Below are 19,392 nucleotides of genomic sequence, written 5' to 3'. Positions count from 1 at the left end.
AAAAAATTCAAAACCCAATATACTTCTAGTCCTCAGCATTTTGGCGAAGGGAGCGACGGCCTCTACATCCCTAAGCATTTTAGCAAAGATGGAGGAATGACTTCCAAACAGTTCCTGATGCTGCTGTTGCAAATGAAGCATCGTTCTTTATGATGCATTTGCGTTTGGATACCTTTATCTGCCATACCTTTAAATTAGCAGAAACATGAAATCTCCGTACAATTCTTTCACAAGCCAATGAGAAGAGGAGGAACCGACATTATATTTGCTTCTTAAAGCAGGGCATGGCTTGGACTTCGGCATCTCAAAATACAGATTTGGAATTGAATAGCGCCACGGAAATTTTGCCGGAGCGGAGGATAGCCTGATATAGTTTCTTGGCACATATTTCAGAATTGTGATAAAAATGTGAGAGGTGGAATCTCTTTTCCTGTAGCATGAATCCATTGCTCCGAGTCCTGTTCTCCGGAGCAGCAGAAAACAAGCTTGCTCCCTCCTCAGTGTGACACCCCTTCAAATATTTAAACAGGGCTGTCATATCAGCCCTTAACTGGCTTTAATCCAGGCTAAGCATCCCCAGCAATTCCCTGAGTCTCTCCTCATAAGGCTTCCTGGTTTCCAGACCTTCCACTATTTTGGCTGCCCTCCTCTGGACATGATCCAACTTCTCAACATCCCTCTTAAATTGTGCCCACCTCCTTTTGAATTGAGTTTTCCTGGAGCTTCAGTCGATTGTTCTGGGTCCTAGAAACCCCTTCAAATATTTATTATTATTCAGAAAGTTTCCTCTTGCTTTAATCCCTGGCTCCTTTGGGTCCTATTCTCTGGAGCAGCAGAAACAAGCTTGCTCCCTCCTCAATGTGACATCCCTTCAAATACTTAAAGAGGGCTATCATATCACCCCTTAACCTTCTCTTCTCCAGGCTAAACATCCAATGCAGTGTCTTCCACTGTTCAGCAGCTCTTACCATCAAGAAGTTCTTAATGTCAAGGTAGAATCTCTTTTCCTTGGAGCTTGCTTCCCTTGCTCCATTGTGTCCTTTTCTCTGGAGCAGCAGAAAGCAAGCTTGCTCCATCCTCAATATAGAATCCCTTCAAATGCTTAAACAGGGCTGTCATATCACCTCTTAACCTTCTCATCTTGTAGTTTAACTTCACAGGTCACAAAATCAACCTCTTTAAGGCTTGATAAAGGCATAATAGCAGACAACTATTCAATACATCCCTGGTCTGGATAATATTTTAATCTGTTTTAAATAATTTAATACCATGCCCTACTTCATTGTTTTAAAATGTTTGCAATACATATTGTTTCAATTGCATTTTGTTTTAAAGTTTTTTTTCTCCAAGACTCCTTAGGTCCCATTATGGGAGAAAATAAGGGTGTGTGTGTATATATGTATGTATTGGACATCTGTTCTGATCAAGCCTCATTATAAAGTCCTTTCTTGTCTGCTTTGTTAAAGAAGTAAGAAAGCTAAGGAACGCTTGTGCCCAGAGTCGCGTTTGATGCGCTGTTTTGGGTGCATTGTAGATAGAAAAGGTTTTATAAGGAAGCGTTTAAAAAGAGGAGTGAGTTGCGTCGCACTCGGCTCTTTTGCGGTCATGGTTCAGTTTTACGAACTGACAGAGTTTGCTGCTGTCTGTGGAGTGCTTTTGAAATATCGCTTCCCAGATCTGTTGAGTAGGAGAGGCCTACCAAACCATTTTGGGAACAGAAGCGTGTGGTTTCTTCCTTTTGCAGCATCAAAATGAGGCTTTTGCCCAAAGGTTCCCCATGGCAGAGAGATATTTCACAACTGAGCATTAATAGAGGCGTATGAATAAAATGTTCTCCGCTTAGCAGCTCACTGAATTTCAAGTTTCCAAATGAGCTAAAAGACTCACTGACAAGTTAGTCTTTCTTTCCTTTAAACAGGCTTTACTTCGAACAGTCAGAAGCCACAAAGTGGTTCAAAAGTGAGAATCATGGTCCCTCCTGACATCCTTGCTTACATTTTTCATTCGGCAAGAAGTGCCAAACAGTTTGTACCATGCTTTGTGTTTTCCTTCACGGCAAAAGGGCTGGACTGGATGGGGTTGGGGGTCTCATCATCATCATCATCATCATCATTCCACTAATAAGTAAAAATTGGTGGAGGTCTCTTCCAGCATTCTGTGACTGTATGAGAAGAGATCATTTCAGCCTGGGCTTTCTTAGAATCATGGAATCCTAGAGTTGGAAGAGACCCCAAGGGTCATCCCGTCTAACGCCAAACTGCCGTGCAGGAACTCTCAGTCAAAGCATCCCCTGTGACAGGTGGCCATCCAGCCTCTGCTTAAAGGCCTCCAAGGAAGGAGACTCCACCAAAATCTCTGAAAGAGTGACTTCCATTCTCAAACAGCCCTTACTCTCAGGAAGTTCCTCCGAATGTTGAGTGGAATCCCTTTTCCTGCAGTTTGCATCCATTGCTCCATTGGGTCCTATTCTCTGGAGCAGCAGAAAACAGGCTTGCTCCCTCCTCAGTGTGACACCCCTTAAAATACTTAAACGGGGCTCTCATATCACTTCTTAAGGAGTAACAAGAGGAGGAAGAAGTTGTCTTAGCCCAAAGCGAGGGGAACAGAGTGTTGGAGAATGGCATCAATGTTGAGAATTGGGAGAAAGGGGGTTGTCTCACCTCTGCATTGATGATCTCTGTGGCCATTTGGTCAATGTAACTGTGAAGGGGTCTCTTCCAAATCCCTCCCATTCTGCCACAAGTTAAGACATTTATGGTGGGGTACAGACTGCCAGAAAGAGGCGCCGGGGAGGCGCCTCTCTTTGCTCTGCAGCAGCACCGCAGCAACCAAATTGTGCGATGCTGCTGCAACCAAGGAGCATTAAAAAGCTGCTTCTTTTTGCAGCGCAGTTGTGCTGCTGCAAACCTACAAAGATATCCTGATGGTGTCACAGCTGCGCAGCACTGTTTGGACGCTGCACAGCTGTGACGTCATAGCTGTGTGCGCCATGGGGGTGGTGCTGTGCAGCTGTGACGCCCTCATCATGTGCTAGGGTTGTGGGGCATGTGCATGCGCCACCCCGAGGCAACCCTATCATGTCATGGGCGCGCCACAAAGGGCCTGTATGTATAGGGCCTACAACTCTTTGTTCAGACTCCTTCTTCTCTCTTCACCAGGAAAAGGGGACAAAATTGGATTATGGATTTGCTTTCTTATAGAATGAGTTCAAGATCAGGCATTGACTTATTAATGCCTCAAAGTCTGTCCCACAAACTATGGAAGAGGAAGACTTAAGAATAAACTAGAGTGGCTAAGAGGTGCAGGGTCTCACATCATTGCAATTCCTGGCCTTGGTTTCCTTTTCTCCTTTCTTTGCACTAAAACTAGAAAATTCCTAGGGAAACCACATTTTTTGGATGTGGATAAGTGAAACCATGGGTAATGATCCCGCAGATACAGGGGATGTACTGGACTGAATTTTTAATTGTTTCCCCCAAATCACCTCCCCCTCCCCATGGGGTTTTTTACCCATACTTTGTCCGCCTCAAATTTTCCGAAACCGTACCCCTCTGTCCCTGGTCTGGATGGACGCTGCAGGAGAAGTAGAAGAAGGGAAGATAAAGGATGTTGATTTCTCCGAAAGGAGGCCCTGCTTCACCACCGAGAGGTTCAACAAACAGGGAAACGGGACAATCTGGGAGACATTATGCAGCCAGGCTTCCAAAACCCCCTGATAGAGTTCCTCATCAAAGGCTCCAGAGTAAACTCAGCAATCATTTTCATCCATCAGCAAAATGTATTATTTGTAAGGCTGTCTGGGACAGAAGAGGCACCGTACAAAAATAACACGAGCCGCAAGTCCTGCCTGCTTGCTCAGCGTTGGTTCAGAAGAGGGCTTCTCTAAGGGAGAAGCAACTGGTGAAAGATCGGGATACAGAGAATTGGGGAAAGGTTTATATGCATCGCCCAAATGGCATACGCCCTCGGCTTGGTTCAAAACTATTTTAAAGAAAATCCAGAAAATCATAACAACCACAGATTTTACAGTGAAAACAAGTCAGCTGAAGTGATGTCAAAATGTTATCTCTGTAGAGCCAGCAATAAAACTGATATGAGCAACAAGAGGACTAAATACCCACCCCAAAGATTGGGAGGAGAGCAGAAGGCCTGAAGAAGCATAGGGATTCAGGGACATTGCTTATCACAAGGAGCATTAGAAGCATAGAATCATAGAATCGTAGAGTTGGAAGAGACCCCAAGAAGGGCCCTCCAGCCCAACCCCTTTTTGCCATGCAGGAACTCTCAATCAAAGCATCCCCGACAGATGGCCATCTAGCCTCTGCTTAAAAGCAGCCTCCAAAGAAGGAGACTCCACCAAAATATCTGACCAGCTCTTATGGTCAGGATGTTGCTCCTAATGTTGAGCTGGAATCTCATTTTGTGTAGCTTGCATTCATTGTTCCATGTCCTATTCTCTGGAGCAGCAGAAATCAAGCTTGCTCCATCCTCAATATGGCATCCCTTCAAGTATTTAAACAGGGCTATCATATCACCTCTTAACCTTCTTTTCTCCAGGCTAAATGTCCTCAGCAATTCCCTAAGTAGACCCTTCACCATTTTAATTGCCCTCCTTTGGACACATGGCTCCAGTTTCTCCACATCCTTTTTGAATTGTGGTGCCCAGAACTGGACACAGTCTTATTCCAGGTGAGGCCTGACCAAAGCAGAATAGAGTGGCACTAACACTTCCCTTGATCTAGAGACTATACTTCTATTGCTGCAGCCTAGAATCGCATTGGCATTGGGAGGGGAGGCAGTCCTCTTGACCCCCATCTGTTCTGGGGAAAGGGCTTTTCCTCCAGTTCAGTGGTGGTGAACCATGTGCCTCTCTGTGGGCTCACATGCCATCGCCTCAGCACAGAGTTCACCAGAGTTTGTTACTAGAAAGTCAGAGGGACATGGCACTTTGTGATAAATAAGTGGATTTTGGTGGCAGTTTGGACACTCAGTCTCTAAAACGTTTGCCATCACTGCTCCAGTTCATAAATGATCTAGAATTAAGGACTCAGCTGTGTGGTGGCCAGGTTTGCCGATGGTACCAGATTAGTCTAGATCAATGATTCCCAAAATTGGGTCCTCCAGATGATTTGGACTTTAGCCTCCAGAGTTCCAGACTGTTAGCCAAGTTGGCTGGGACTTCTGGGAGCTGAAGTCCAAAACACCTGGAGGGCTAATGTTTTGGGACCAGTGGTCTAGATCATGGGAAGTGGTAGTCCCATTCTGTTCTGCTTTGCTCAGGCCCTACCTGGAATAACACTGTGTCCAAATCTGTGCATGATCATTCAAGAAGGACATTGAGAAACTGGAGCCATGTATCCAAAGGAGGGAGACCAAAATGGTGAAGGGTCTGGAAACAATAAAGCCCTATGAGGAACGAGTTAGGGATGTTTAGCCTGGAGAAAAGAAAGTTAAGAGGTGATACGATAGCCCTGTTTAAATACTTGAATGGATGTCATATTGAGGAGGGAGCAAGCTTGTTTTCTGCTGTTCCAGAGACTAGGACCCAATGGATGCAAGCTCCAGGAAAAGAGATTCCACCAAAACATTAGGAGGAACTTCTTGACCATAAGAGCCGTTGGCCAGTGGAAGACTTTAAATGAAGGTGCTGGGCTGGAGTATTTTACAGTTGAAATCCCTGCTGTTTTTCATTTTAAATGTGTTTATTTAAATTGCTGCGGTAATCTGGGTTGGATATTTAGATTGGTGTTGTTTTAATTTTATAATTGAAAGGAGACTCTTTTATGGGCCTGAGCGAATGTGTGCTGGCTTTGCTCTGAAAGGTGACAGACCAATAAGGGAAAATGTCCTTTCTGCCCTGCCTTTGATGGCAGTGTTTTGACTTTCTTCCCCGCCTTCGCTGCCCTGAGTACAAATTGCCCTGCTTGATAAACCGGTTCCTAACCCCTGATAAGCCTTTATGTGTGGCTGGCTTTTAGTGGGAAAAGCTAAACCAGAAGCCATGGTGTCAGTGTGTTGCGTTTACACCTTGCAGTAATAACAGCCCCCCTCTGCCTTATCTGATCTTGGAGGGATTTTATAACTTTCAAATGCGTCTCTGGCAGAGGACCAAACACACTGTCGCTTTTTATTAGCTTTCTCTTTTCTCCTCCTCTTCCTCCTCCTCTGCCTTTGTTAGCCTGCTATCTGTAATATCGTTCCAAGGAATATGTATTCCATTCCGAGGGATATTGTGAAACAGTATTTTAGAGTTCGGTGTCTCTGTCCATTAGAGGGGTCCATAAAACAATTGTGACAGCAACAGCAGCAGAAGCAGGCTCTCAGTAACTCATCCAAACCTCTGGTGAGATTTCCAGTGGGCCATCAGCCCCAATAAATCCCTTTTCTCCCTCCCTCTCTTCCACACCAGACTCCCCTCTATCTCTGGACCATCATGAAAGAGACAATTATCCGTCCAAATGCAGAGCAAGAGCCTGTCGGAGGGATTCACTCCAACCAAATGGGAGAGCTTGCACTCAGCATGGCCAATGAATCTAGCGGGGCTTCTTCCAGCTCTTGCTTGGAGGGGCTGTGTGGTGCTGGGGGTCCCTGGAATGAAATTGGAGGCCTTGGGTTGGGGATTTGCTCTTGGAGCCAAGCATCTAAAGCATGAGGTTTGTGAAAAGGGCTACAAGCCTGGCTCCTAGGTGTGTGAGATCCAGGAGGCAGAGAAACCCCAGTTGGAGTCTCTTTGAGTTGACTGGGTGGGGAGGGGGACATGGTTAGCATCACCTTCCCTTACAGTAAGGGACTGGGCAAGCAGACAGCAGATCAGAGAATCATAGAATCCTAGAGTTGGAAGAGACCCCAAGGGCCATCCAGTCTAACCCCCTTCTGCCATGCAGGAACTCTCAATCAAAGCCCTCCCTGAGACAGATGGCCATCCAGCCTCTGCTTAAAGACCTCCAAGGAAGGAGACTCCACTGCACTCCGAGGAAGGAGTGTGTTCCACTGTCCAACAGCCCTTACTCTCAGGAAGTTCTTCCTAATGTTGAGGTGGAATCTCTTTTCCTATAGCTTGCATCCATTCCTCATCTATATATGGATGTGAGAGATGGACAATGAGGAAAGCGGATAAGGAGAAAATAAACTATAGTTTTACGTGGGTTTTTTGGGCTATAAACCCTTTTGAGATGTGGCACTGGGGAAGAGTGGAGAGGATGCCATGGATGGCCAAGGTAACAAGCAGTTGGGTCCTGGAACAGAACAAGCCTGAACTCCCTGGAAGCCAAGGTGACTAGATTGAGGCTCTCATACTTTGGGCATATCCTGAGAAGAAAGGACTCACTGGAAAAGACAATAATGCCAGGAAAGGTGGAAGGCAGAAGAAAGAGAGGAAGATTGCACGCCAGTTGGATGGACTTAGTTAGGGAGGCCATGGTCCTGAGTCTCCAAGACCTGAACAAAGCAGCGGAGGATCGGGGGACTTGGGGGTGTTTCATTCATGGGGTCCCTATGAGTTGGGGGCCGACTCGGAGGCAGCTAACCACATGGTGGCAGAAAGGGTGGAAAGGCTGGAAACCCAGGAAGAGAAAGCAGCTGCAAAGAGGTAGGAAAAGATGAGTATGGGTGGTGGCTGTGTTTAGTGGTTAGCCCCAACCCCCAACCCTTCAGATCTTGCTAGGCCAATTCCATCTCTGACCCAAAGCTCTGCCTACCTAACCTTCGTCACTGCTTATGGTTTCACTGTCCAACTGCCTTTGGCCTGGGCACTGGAGCTTGAGCCGCAGACCTTTCCCACAAGTTGGACATGAGTCAACAGTGTGATGCAGCAGCTAAAAAGGTGAATACAATTTTAGGTTACATTAATAAAAGTATAGTGTCTACATCAAGGGAAGTCATAGTGCCACTTTATTCTGCTCTGGTCAGGCCTCACCTGGAATATTATGTCCAGTTCTGGGCAAAACAATTCAAAAAGGATGTTGAGAAACTGGACTGAGTCCAAAGGAGGGCCACCAAAATGGTGAAGGGTCTGGAAACCATGAAGCCCTATGAGGAGAGACTTAGACAGCTGGGTGTGTTTAGCCTGGGGAAGAGAAGGTTAAGAGGGGACATGAGAGCCCTGTTTAAATATTTGAAGGGATGTCATATTGAACAGGGAGCAAGCTTGTTTTCTGCTGCTCCAGAGAATGGGACACAAAGGAGCAATGAATGCCAGCTCCAGGAAAAGAGATTCCAGCTCAACATTAGGAAGAACTTCCTGACAGTAAGAGCTGTTTGACAGTGGAGCACACTCTCTCAGTGGCGTATACTGGAGTCTCCTCCTTTGGAGGTCTTTAAACAGAGGCTGGATGGCCATCTGTCAGGGATGCTTTGATTGAGATTTCCTGCATGGCAGAGTGGAGTTGGACTGGATGGCCCTTGGGGCCTCTTCAACCTCTAGGATTCTATGATTCTAGGGTTGACCTCCAGCTCTCCTTCTTGGGGAATAAAAACACCCACGTAGGTACATATGGGGTTGAGCAAGGGCATGTGCAATGGGTCATATGTAGCCCAGCCACCCTTCTCTCTTTTGGGTTTTGCAACATCAGAGAGGCCTCTCTTTCCAGAGGAGAAGAAGGGCTGATGGGAGAAAGGGAGAGAGATTGATCGCTCCCATTGCGAGAGGGGTGCTTTTATCCCAAAAAAGATTTTAATTCTCGCTCTCTCTCTTTTGGTTTGGCTTTCATGTAAACCACACCAAAAGGTAAAGGCTCCTCTGGGCCTCCGCTCCCTCCCAGGTTGCTCAGATTTCGGAGGGTGGGATGGAGGGCTGCTGGGTCTTTGATGTGGCTTCCAAGTGCGCCTCGCCAACCGGGGGGGGCTTCACTGCCAAGGCCTTTACGCAAAACAGGGCGCCGATCCGAAGGCACAGCTTGGATGCTGGCCGGGCAGGTCATTTTTTTCCTCCTTTATGGGCATTGTCAGATGGAGGGAGGACTGCTTCCTTCCCCATCTCCCCCCAACCCACCCCCCCAAAAGGTGAAAGAAGGGCTTCCTTTACTGGCTCTCCCTCTGGCTTGCTTAAAAGAGTAAGATCCTAGAGTTAGAAGGGGCCACGAAGGCCATGGAGTCCTCAGAAGTGGCCACCCAACCCCAGTTTAAAGACCTCCTCCAAGGCAGTCCTTTCCACTGTTGTTTTTGTCCTCTTTTTTGCTTTTAAATGTATTTACATTCAGAAGGGATCTCAGTTACATGCAATAATGTTCTACTCTAACAGAAGCAGGAAAAGAAAAACACAAAAGGAGAGAAAAACAAAGAACCACATTAGTTGCAGGTATCTATAAAAGCTGGCCACAAATATCCAAGTGTAAATCCATTTGTTAATTCTTTCAAATGCTGCAAGCATTGTTAGGTCTTCTATTCACTGGATCACAGGTGGAGAAAAAGGATCTTTCCAGTAAAGATGTATTAATCTTTTAGCAGGATGTGAAAAATCCACTTCCATTGGCTATTTGTTATTTTCCAAGAAACAGGTAAATAGTTCAAAAGGACACAAATGTTGCTGAATATCAAGGAACTTTCCAAAACCATTTACTTGTGTGATAGCTTCCTCCCAAAATGTAGCTACTCTGGGACAACTCCAAAACATATGCGTTAAGGAGGCATTAGCAATATTACATCTTCAACAGTTTGCTGATTTAGAAAGCTCTTTCTTGGACAGACATTGTGGCAACCAATCTACCTAAAAGAACAATTTCTGCTGTCTAAGACATAGTTGGAGATCTACAATCATACTAGTTACAGATGTTAAAAGCAACGGCCATTGACTTGTCAGAGTTGGATATTGCAGTTCTGTATCCCATTCTCACTGTGAACCTTTCCTGCCTTATTTATTTATAGATAAAACAAATGTATATATACAGCTTGTTGGTTTGGATACGTGTTTGGCCTCAGTCAATGTCTCCAGTATTAAAGGAACCTCAGATGCACCTAAAGTTGCAGGGCCATATTTGGATTGCAGATATTCAGTTTCTACAAATTCATTTGTAGATATTGCCAGTTAGCTGACAGAGGGAAGGAGGGCAGGAGGAGGAGGAGGAGGAGGTGAAGTGAGGCTTTGGAGCCATAGAGAAGTCGGAGCGGCCAACCTGGCTCCGATTTGGGGCTGGCAACTGGGGTCTGGAGAAGAGCCAAATGCCTGCGATTTCACAGAGGGAAGAGGTGTGCGTCTCTGGAAGATGCGTGGCTGAGATTCGGCTCCCTTTTGCCACTAGAGGTCAGGGAAGCGCCGTCGCAGGGGATCCTGTCCCAGGTCCAGCTTGCTTTCCTGCTGGCTCTGCCTGGCCCTGGGGAGGTCAGCTCTGCCTTGACCCTGGCCCCAAAGCGGCCAAAGCGGTATCTAGGACCTCTTACATTTCAGGGGGACTCCAGGAGGGGTGACAATAAGTAGTAGCAACAAAAGGGCTGCATGTAATGGTTGTTAATGCCTTGCAGTGCAAGTTCCTTTCTTCCCTCAGCCTTCCAAGGGCAGTTGCTGGCTACGCCTTGCTTTGTTGTTGTTGTTATTTGTCATCAAATTGATTTTGACATGTGGACCCCCCTCCGAATGAGAGACCTCCAGGAGCGCCTCAACAGCCCAGCTCAGGTCTTGCAAATGCAGGATGGAAGCAGGTCTTTCCTTGGCCACTTGGAACGCCGTCTTCCTCTTTTCCTAACGCTTCCCAGTTTCCTCCAGCATTATCGGCTCTTCCAGGTTTCTGTATTATTGTCTCCTACGGCCAAAGTACGATAGCCTCCATTTAGTCGTCTGGGTTTCTAGGGAAAAGGCTTCCTTTGCAATAAAGCCCACTGATTGTCCTTTGGGAGGTTCAGCCCAGCCCCATATTTCAAATTAGTTGATTTGCTTTTTGTCAGCTGTCTTCATTGTTTGAGAAATCAGAAAAACGGTGGCTGGATGGGTCTGGCTTTGGCATTTAATGATCTGTCTTTGCACTTGAGGATCTTCTCAAAGTCCACCATCGTGGCTGATTGTCATCAGCTACCCATATATTATAGACATTGGCTGAGTCTGATCGCATGAACTTCCCCTCCGTCCTGGATATCTCAGGGTTAAAGTTTAAAACGAGAATATTTGCTTCAGGGGCAGCGGGATGGAGATCCTGGAGCTTGGCTGATGTTCTTGGACTGCTGCTTCCAACAGCCCTCATGGTCAGTGTGTTCCTCAGTTGTTAATGAGTGCTGGGAGTTGTAGTCTGACAGTATCTGGAGCAGTGCATGGCTCCTGACCCAGATATTTTTTGGGGGGGATGCTGCCACCCACAAGGAGCTATACAGAATTTGAAAGAGGAGGTTCCCTCTGCCCAGCAGATACCTTCAGGCTCCATTTTGGGAGCAGAGTCTTTCTTGCCCAGGTGTGGCTTGGTCACGGCTCATTTCTCTTCCATTTACCCTCTTGGGCCAAAGGCTCCATGGGTGGCGGCGAGGTGTCCTTCTTTCCCTTACTCTGCGGGAAAATGCTGGATGCATGTAGGAAGGCCTTCCTTCTTCTTGGAAGTATAGTGTCTAGATCAAGGGAAGTCACAATGCCACTCTATTCTGCTTTGGTCAGGCCTCACCTGGAATAATCCTGTGTCCAGTTCTGGGCACCACAATTCAAAAGGGATGTTGAGAAACGGAAGCCATGTGTCCAAAGGGAGGTGACCAAAATGGTGAAAGGTCTGGAAATCATGAAGCCCTATCAGGAGAGACTTTGGAGCTGGGTATGTTTAGCCTGGAGAAAAGAAAGTTAAGAGGTGGAAGGGGTGTCACATTGAGGATGGAGCAAGCTTGTTTTCTGTTGTTCCAGAGAACAGGACATGGAGCAATGAATGCAAACTAGAGAAAAAGAGATTCTGCCTAAGCATTAGGAGGAACTTCCTGGCAGTAAGAGCTGTTTGACAGGGGAAGATGCTGTCTTGGAGTCTCCTTCTTTGGAGGTTTTTAAGCAGAGGTTGGATGACCATCTGCCCAGGGGATGCTTTGGTTGTGTCTTGCTGCATGGCAGAAGGGGACTTCATGGCCTTTGAGGTCTCTTCCAACTCCAATTTCCAAATGACTCTATAGATTCAGGCTTAAATAAATCAGTTGATAGTGCTACTGGATCCTTTCTTCTTTTCCCTGATTTTCTTTTTAGTTCTGTTATACTGCGGATGTCTATCATATTTATTCTATGATATTGAGGATGTCATATGGAGGATGGAGCAAGCTTGTTTTCTGCTGCTCCAGAGACTAGGACCTGGAACAATGGATGCAAACTACAGGAAGAGTGATTTCACCTCAACCTTAGGAAAAACTTCCTGATGGTAAGGTGCTCTTTGACAGTGGAAGACACTGTTTTGGAGTCTCCTTCTTTGGGGGTCTTTAAACAGAGGCTAGATGGCCTTCTGTCACAGAATGGCAGAATGGGGTTGGACTGGGTGGCCCTTGGGGTCTCTTGCAACTCTGATTCTGTGATTCTGCTCCTGGCCTCATTGATTTCTGCATGCCAGACGGGCAAGTGCACATGAAGGAGAAGTAGCAAGTGACCCACCAGTTTGTGAAGCATGCTCAGGGCTGGAGTAGCCCTGAAGCCTTTGGCAACCCATTATTTTTTCGCATAGCCAACTTGGATCCAATCTGTCTGGAAGTCCGCATTCTCACTTTTAAGCCTGCCTGGGCTTTGAGGTCTGCAGGGGAGGCCCACCACCCTCAAAGGTATATTTAATGAAGTTTTGGGGGAGGCCTTCTCAGTAGCTGCCCCCAGATTATGGAACTCCTTCCCAAAGTGTGTATCTGCATGCCACAACTATGGCCCTTTGATACCACTTTGCTTTTGGTCCGTCTGAGGGAATCCTGGGATTTGTAGTTTGGTGAGGCCAATAGAATTCTCCGTCCCTCTCCTGAACAATAGTAGTAGGAAGTCTAAAGTCTTCCCCAAATCGCCAGTTTCAGGATTGCATAGGTAACAGCAGTGAGAGTTAAAGTGGCATCAATAGAGGTCACTTGCCAGGAGGGCTTTGATGGTGTCTTCCTGCAGCTCTAGGTTTCTATGGAAGCAATATAATTGTGTAGTGTGGACAAACCCGCTGTTGTCATGCTGCTGGCAGGTGGAAGACCATTCTTTTTGGGTAGGCCTTTAGCCACCGACTGACTGCAACAGCCAACGTTTTTAAACTGGTATTGCTGGACTTCTTCATATCTTACTGATTATTTATTATTAGTGTGATGTTTTGAAATTGTTTTAATGGGTTGTTTTAGGAGTAGAATCAAGATCTGTTTCGATGTGTATAATTTACTACGTTTTCATGCAACTTGTTTCCTAATTTGTTGGAAGCCGCAATGTCTCCCATCCCCGAGAGGAAGGCAGGATATTGCACACATATCCATAGAGTCTTACCTATGGATTCAACAATCCATGGCTTGAAAATATTTTTTAAAATATGTAAATTCCAAAAAGCAAAGCTTGATTTCACCATTTTATAAAAGGGTCACCATTCCACTACACCTTTGTATTTAATGGGACTTGAGCAGTCATGGGTTTTGGTATCTACGGTGGGTCCTGGAACCAAACCCTAGCAGATACACCAAGGGCCCAGTGTGCATACTTAACATATTATGTCCTGGCCTAACACTCTTCCCCCTCCATGTATCCTAGGAAGTAGATTTACTGTATAGGCTTGACTATAAGTCAACCTCATGTATAAATCGAGGGCAAGCTCTGGGGTCAAAATTATGTATTTTGCTATGGCCCGTGGATACGTCGAGGGTAAAACGTAGGGGCATATAGCAAAGGATCTAAAGGATGAAGCAAAGCAAAACAATGTCAAAGGACTTCCAAAATTCCAGCAGACATAACCCTTTGTGTTTACTCTTAAGGCTGGATGGATGAGAGAGTAGAAGGGGTCAGTGCTTCCAGGACAGATTATACTCTTGCTTTTCACCAGGAGATAGTTCCTTCTGTTAAGAGTTAAGATACAGTACTTACATTGACCCATGGATAAGTTGACTCAAGTTTTGGGGGTCAATTTTTTGACCTAAATTTCTAGACTTATACATGAGTATGTACAGTAAGCCTATGAAAGCTCATGCTACAATTTCTTTCACTCATTTAGTTTCAGCGGTGCCGCAAGATCCCTTTGCATATTGATTTTCCAGACTAACATGGCTGCATCTCTAAACAATTCTCCCCACTTTGCCCGGTGCCTCTGCTGCCGGCTCAGACGCTGCTCTCTGACAGCGGGCATGCTGTCGGCATCCGTCTCGGGCTTCCCGCGAAGAGCAGGGTTGGTGGCCTCCTGAGACCATTTCCATGCTGGGCTTTTGAAGACTGTCTGCCTCCTGGTTCCCTTCCACTCACTTCTGAACTCCTGTCAGTTCACACGTACTGCTCTGGAGCTGGTGGATTTTCCTCCCTGTCATTTGAGAGTGGTGTTATTGAACGAGAAAATCCCTGCTCCGTTTCAGACTGTCAGTTTAATTGGAAGGTTGAGCGGCACACTTTTCTGCCGCTCAGAAAATCGCGGGCATGAAGCTCCTCTTGGTGGGGCTCCCTCTCTGTGCCTCTTTCCCCCCCCCCCCCCCCCAATTTTATGCTTGCTGCAGATTAAAATATTAGGATTACCAGCAAATGTGGTAAAACTGGGGGTGAGTTAGTGGATCTGCATTCCTGCCAGGTTGTCCTCCTTTCTCTCAAGCACAGCTCTGGGAATATCCGCACCTCGCTTCTCTGACAGAATGCATTTTGCAGACGGTGTCAATCAAGAGCAAACCATTCAGATTTCCCAGGATGCTGCAAGAATGCTTTCATGGATCTCTGGGGCCCAGATGTGGAAGGCTTTTATTGACAGGGGATGAAAAGAGGAACGTATCCAAAAGTAAAGTAACTCTTGGTTCTTAATGCATCCGGTGACGGCTGCCACATGGCTTCTGGTCCAGCATCGGCGCAGCTGGGCCGTAAACCGATCATTCTGGCAGTACATTGGGCTTAGGAAAGTCATCTGTGAAAGAGCAGCTTGGGAGTGTTTGTGCAATTGCAAAGGCCTGCCTCCCATTGTTGGTCCCGAATACCGTTGAGCCGCTGAATCAATAGCAGCTTTGTAAGTCAACGCCAAGTACGTTCCCTCCATTGCACGGTACTGGCTTCGGTTGGGATTAGGAGTCGGCCTGTAGTCTCCAGAGAGAGGTTGGAGACTGAAAGGCAGAGAAAAATTCCTAATGGGAAGTTCTAAGGGTTGACCTCTGTTGCAAAATAGGGCAACACTAGGAAGTATTTGGGGGCCTTAATTTTCTGTCTGCTTCTGTTCTGCAGGCCCAGCAGCAGAGGAGCTTGGATGGCGTCGTGTCTCATCCCTCGAAAGCTGGTCTCAGGAGACTGAAGAAAGAGGTGCACGCAAGTCCAGACCCTGAGGTCAAAAACACCAGCCCGATGTCTGAGCAGGATTCTGGCATCTTGGATGTGGAAGACGAAGAGGAGGATGAAGAGGCAAGAGCATCCAGAATGCGGGGGGACAGCTGTGGTGGGAAGGCTTACCCAATATCCAAATTGCTTGGGAGAAAGGGTCACAGAGGGAAGGGGGAAGGTGCCTTTGGGGAGAAGCCATGCCTTTAAATATAGGGTCTTGGGGGCAGGCCAGGGCTCAGGGGTCTGTTCCTCTTTGGCCTCTGGGTTGTCAGGATTTGCCAGCCAACCTTCTCTTTCCAAGAGGGAATGAGTCCCTCTTCACTGGCTCACTCTTTTTCTTTTGCCATCTGCCCCTGTGTGACTAGTGGCCTAGCGGAGCAAGCTCCTGCTGCATCCCAGTCAGAACCCACACAAAACCCACAAAACAGTGATGCCTTTATTGGGTCAATGAAAAATGCACAAAATACGCCATGAAAGCTTTTGAAGCGCCACTGGCATCATCAGGCAAAGGTATTAAAAATCATACTGGAGAAGGGAAAAAAATGATGATATTCGAGTCATAGGTTTACCTTCCATCAAGATGTTGTTTTGGGGAGTTTTAAGGGATTATTGTTACTTTTGCCAAGAAAGCCCTAGGAGAAGGTCACCATAGGCTGGGGTCATCTTGAAGGTACATAAGAACAACAGCAATGGCAACAAAGTGACATTACCATCTTGAAAGCGCCATCAAAATCACCAGCCCTCCAAAAAGCAAAAAGAGAGAACAAGCCAAAGAGTGTTAAGTCATATTAGGCAACAACTGATTCTCTTCACTTTCAGATTAAATATTCTGAGAGAGGTAGTGGAAGAATATACTGCCTTGGAAGGTGGTGGAGCTTCCTTCTTTGGAGGCTATTTTTAAACAGATGCTGGATGGCCATCTCTTGGGGGTGCTTTGATTGTGAGTTCCTGCATGGCAGAAGGGGAGGGGTTGGACTGGATGGCCCTTGGGGTCTCTTCCAACTCTATGAGTCTGGTATCCCAGCCCCACACTGATTCCAAGCACTGATTTAGCACACCCTTGCCTCACTGGAATGCGGTAAGAAAGAGATTGAAAGAAGAGGACGGTATCTTCTTCTCCAGATTATCTCCTCCACTGGTTCGTGTTAAAGAGCATACAAGACGAGAGACTTGTCCCATGCAGGAATGAGGAATCAAAGGCCAAGGGGGTCAAAGGAGACCCATCACCTGCTCTTGAAAGCTAAGGAATGGTCCAGCAGAACCAGGCAGGATGCGAGTCCTCCCCAACATCTGTCTCCTGATGGAGGTTGTCTGCCTGGCTGCTCAAGGCTAAAGCAAGTTGTAGGGATTTGAACAGGAGAAACATAAGAATGAAATAATCCTGGGTGACCAAATAGAGAGAACAGCTTCCTAGGAAACATTCCAGGGACGTTGGCATCAACTAAGCAGGGAATATACGGTGTACATTGAGAATTCAGGTTTCTTCAGTTAACTAAATCCAGTCTCTATTAGAGTAGAAAATGCTGAACTAGAGAGTCTGACCAAATGTCCAAAAGTTGCTTTCTATGTTTCTACAAAGTCTTTTTATAGTTTTGCCCCAATGTGGGTAACATATTTGTCACACTGGAAACATACAAGCTGGAAGGCTACTGTTGTGTCCACTTGGCCATCTCAGGTCTGCGGGTGGCTTTAGGGGCTAGTGCAGTAGATAGAGCCTTTCCCTTTAAATGGAGCACTAGAAAGGTCTGATGTAGGGGCAGCGGCTTCTCCACTCTCTCTTTTGGCCCAAGTTGCTTGACCTCATGGCCTGCCTTTTTGGCTCTAGCGAGAGAATGGCAGCTCTGCGTCAGTGAGAGGATTTCTATTCTCCAAAGACAAATCACAACAGAAAGCAGGGAGGGATAAGGAGAAGGGGGCTAAGCTCAGCTACTGAGTAGCTGATAAAGAGGGAATCAGGCAGGAAGGAAAAGGCAGGACTGAGCCTGGCTGATCTGGTGGGAACCTTTTGGTGGAACGGAGGCTGACGGAGTCAGAATCCATGTCCCTCCTCCATTTAGAGGGATCTCTGTTGAGGGGAAAGAGAGCTTGCCCAGGTGAAGGGTCTTCAGAGCACTTTTCGAAAACCAGGGAGTCAGGTTTGGGGTCTGCCTGATGCTCCCAGGCAGGGATAGACTTTAAAGCATTTCTGACCTGCTTTTGCAGCATAGCAGCATAGGAAGCTGCCTTATTCCCAGTCAGGCCTTAAGTCCATCCCAGTATTGTCAGTACCCCTTTTGGATTTTGGGTGGAGATAGGCCTCTGTCATCCCAGCCTGGGGTTGCCAGTGTTGTACCCCAAGGCCTTTGGCACACAGAGAGTACGCTGTGCTCCCAGACGGCTGAGTCCCTCAAGCTGTTTCTCAGCCCTCACTTAAAATACTGTAATATAGCAAAAGGAAGCAGGCGTGCTCCAGAAATGGAGTTGTAAAAGCAGAAAGAAGCAGCAGCAAATTTAGAGCACATTCCTCCCTCCCTGGAGAAAAAGGCATTCATGGGTAGATGACCTTTACCAGAAACACTGAGGTGGAAGGCTGGAAGGAATAATCGTTTGGGAGTACTCTTTATTCAGAACTAGGGCAGTCATCGAAAAGGCCCTGCTTTTGGTCTCTGACAACTTTGGCCCCACAGCTGGGATGTAGGGAGAGGCCGGGTGAGAGAGGAGAAGACAGGCCCTGTGGCCCCAAAGGTTTGTGAAGGATTGCACGTGCATTACCCTGCTGCTGGGGATGGGGACAGTTCCTAAAATGCCTGCCGTCAGTTTCATGCAGAGGCCAATGTGTCAGCCATGCTAAAAAGCTTTGGGGTGAAGCACCAGCTCCCTTGGCTCTCTTGGCAGAACAGCTTGGATCCCCAGAACCTCCCGTGAAAGAACCTCTAGTAGCCCAGAGACGACGACGACTACAACAGCAGCAGCATAATTCCTGGAGCCCTTGTGCAGTTGGTGCCAGTCAAGAGTAGACAAAACTGCCCAGAGGTTGACTTAATGTTTGTTGAAATAATTTGGCTTCATAGGTGCATTGCTCCTTGGTGGTTAAGTGTGGTCAAGTGAACCTCAACTTACAGCCGTCCTCTGAGTGAGAGACATGATTCAAGAGCCCTCTTGGTCATCATTAGACCTGCAAATTCAGGGCAGTAGCCATGGCTTCCTGGATGTACTCAGCCCACCACAACCGTTCTCTTGCCTCCTGTCTTCCATTTTACCAAGCATTTCCCCAGTCAGTCACTATTTCATGATACTGTATGTCCAGAATACAAACCTCTCCTAGGGAGAGAGTTCAAGCCTGCTTCACTCTTGTTCTTCCTGTTCTGTGCCGTCAGGTCGCTTCGGTTTATGGTGACCCTCTGAATGAGATTGCTCTGAAAGATCCTTGCTGTTAGTAGTCCTGTTTGGGTCTTTCAGAATTCAGGGTAGCAGCTGCAGCTTTCTTAACTGAACTATTCCACTTACGTCTTCCTCTTTTCCTTCTACCCTCCATTGCTCCCATCATTACAATCTTTTCCAGGGAGTTGCTTTGCTTTGCAATACGTCCAAAGTACAACAGCTTTGGTTTAGTCATCTTGACTTCTAGGGAGAGTTCAGGATTGACATACTCTCAGACACTCAGTTTTTTTTTGTTTTGGTCCTTTTGGAAGTCCTCAATATCTGTAAAACTCTCCTCCAGCACCACATTTCAAATTATTTTATTCCGTTCCCATCAGCTTTCTGCCCTGTCCAGCTTTTACACCCATTTATTGTTGTTAACTGCCCTCAAGTCGATCTTGGCCCCTGGCGGTCTTATGGATGAAACATCTCCAAGACCCTCTGTCCTCCCCTGATCTGCTTAATTCCTGCAACCCCATAAAAACCCTAGTGACCTCCTTCATGGAGTCCCTCCATCTGTCCTGTGGCCTTTCTCTCCTCCTCCTTCCCTCCACCTTTCCCAGCATTATGGTCTTCTCCAAGGAGTCCTTCCTTCTTCTTTGATGTGTCCAAAG

The 19,392-nt window shown here is 46.8% G+C and overlaps 1 protein-coding gene across 1 annotated transcript in view; it reads left to right on the top strand.

Moving 5' to 3' along the window:
• EXOC6B (exocyst complex component 6B) overlaps window positions 1-19,392 on the top strand; it is a 259,373-nt gene that overhangs the window by 106,816 nt on the left and 133,165 nt on the right. Inside the window, 1 exon segment of the mRNA XM_042470120.1 lies at window positions 15,287-15,460. Within this exon segment, the coding sequence (XP_042326054.1) occupies window positions 15,287-15,460 (174 nt within the window).

The sequence above is a fragment of the Sceloporus undulatus genome, chromosome 5 (genome assembly GCF_019175285.1).
Source record: "Sceloporus undulatus isolate JIND9_A2432 ecotype Alabama chromosome 5, SceUnd_v1.1, whole genome shotgun sequence".
NCBI lineage: Eukaryota > Metazoa > Chordata > Lepidosauria > Squamata > Phrynosomatidae > Sceloporus > Sceloporus undulatus.
Note: the sequence above shows the minus strand (reverse complement) of the source record. Positions and strands in the feature narration are given on the sequence as shown.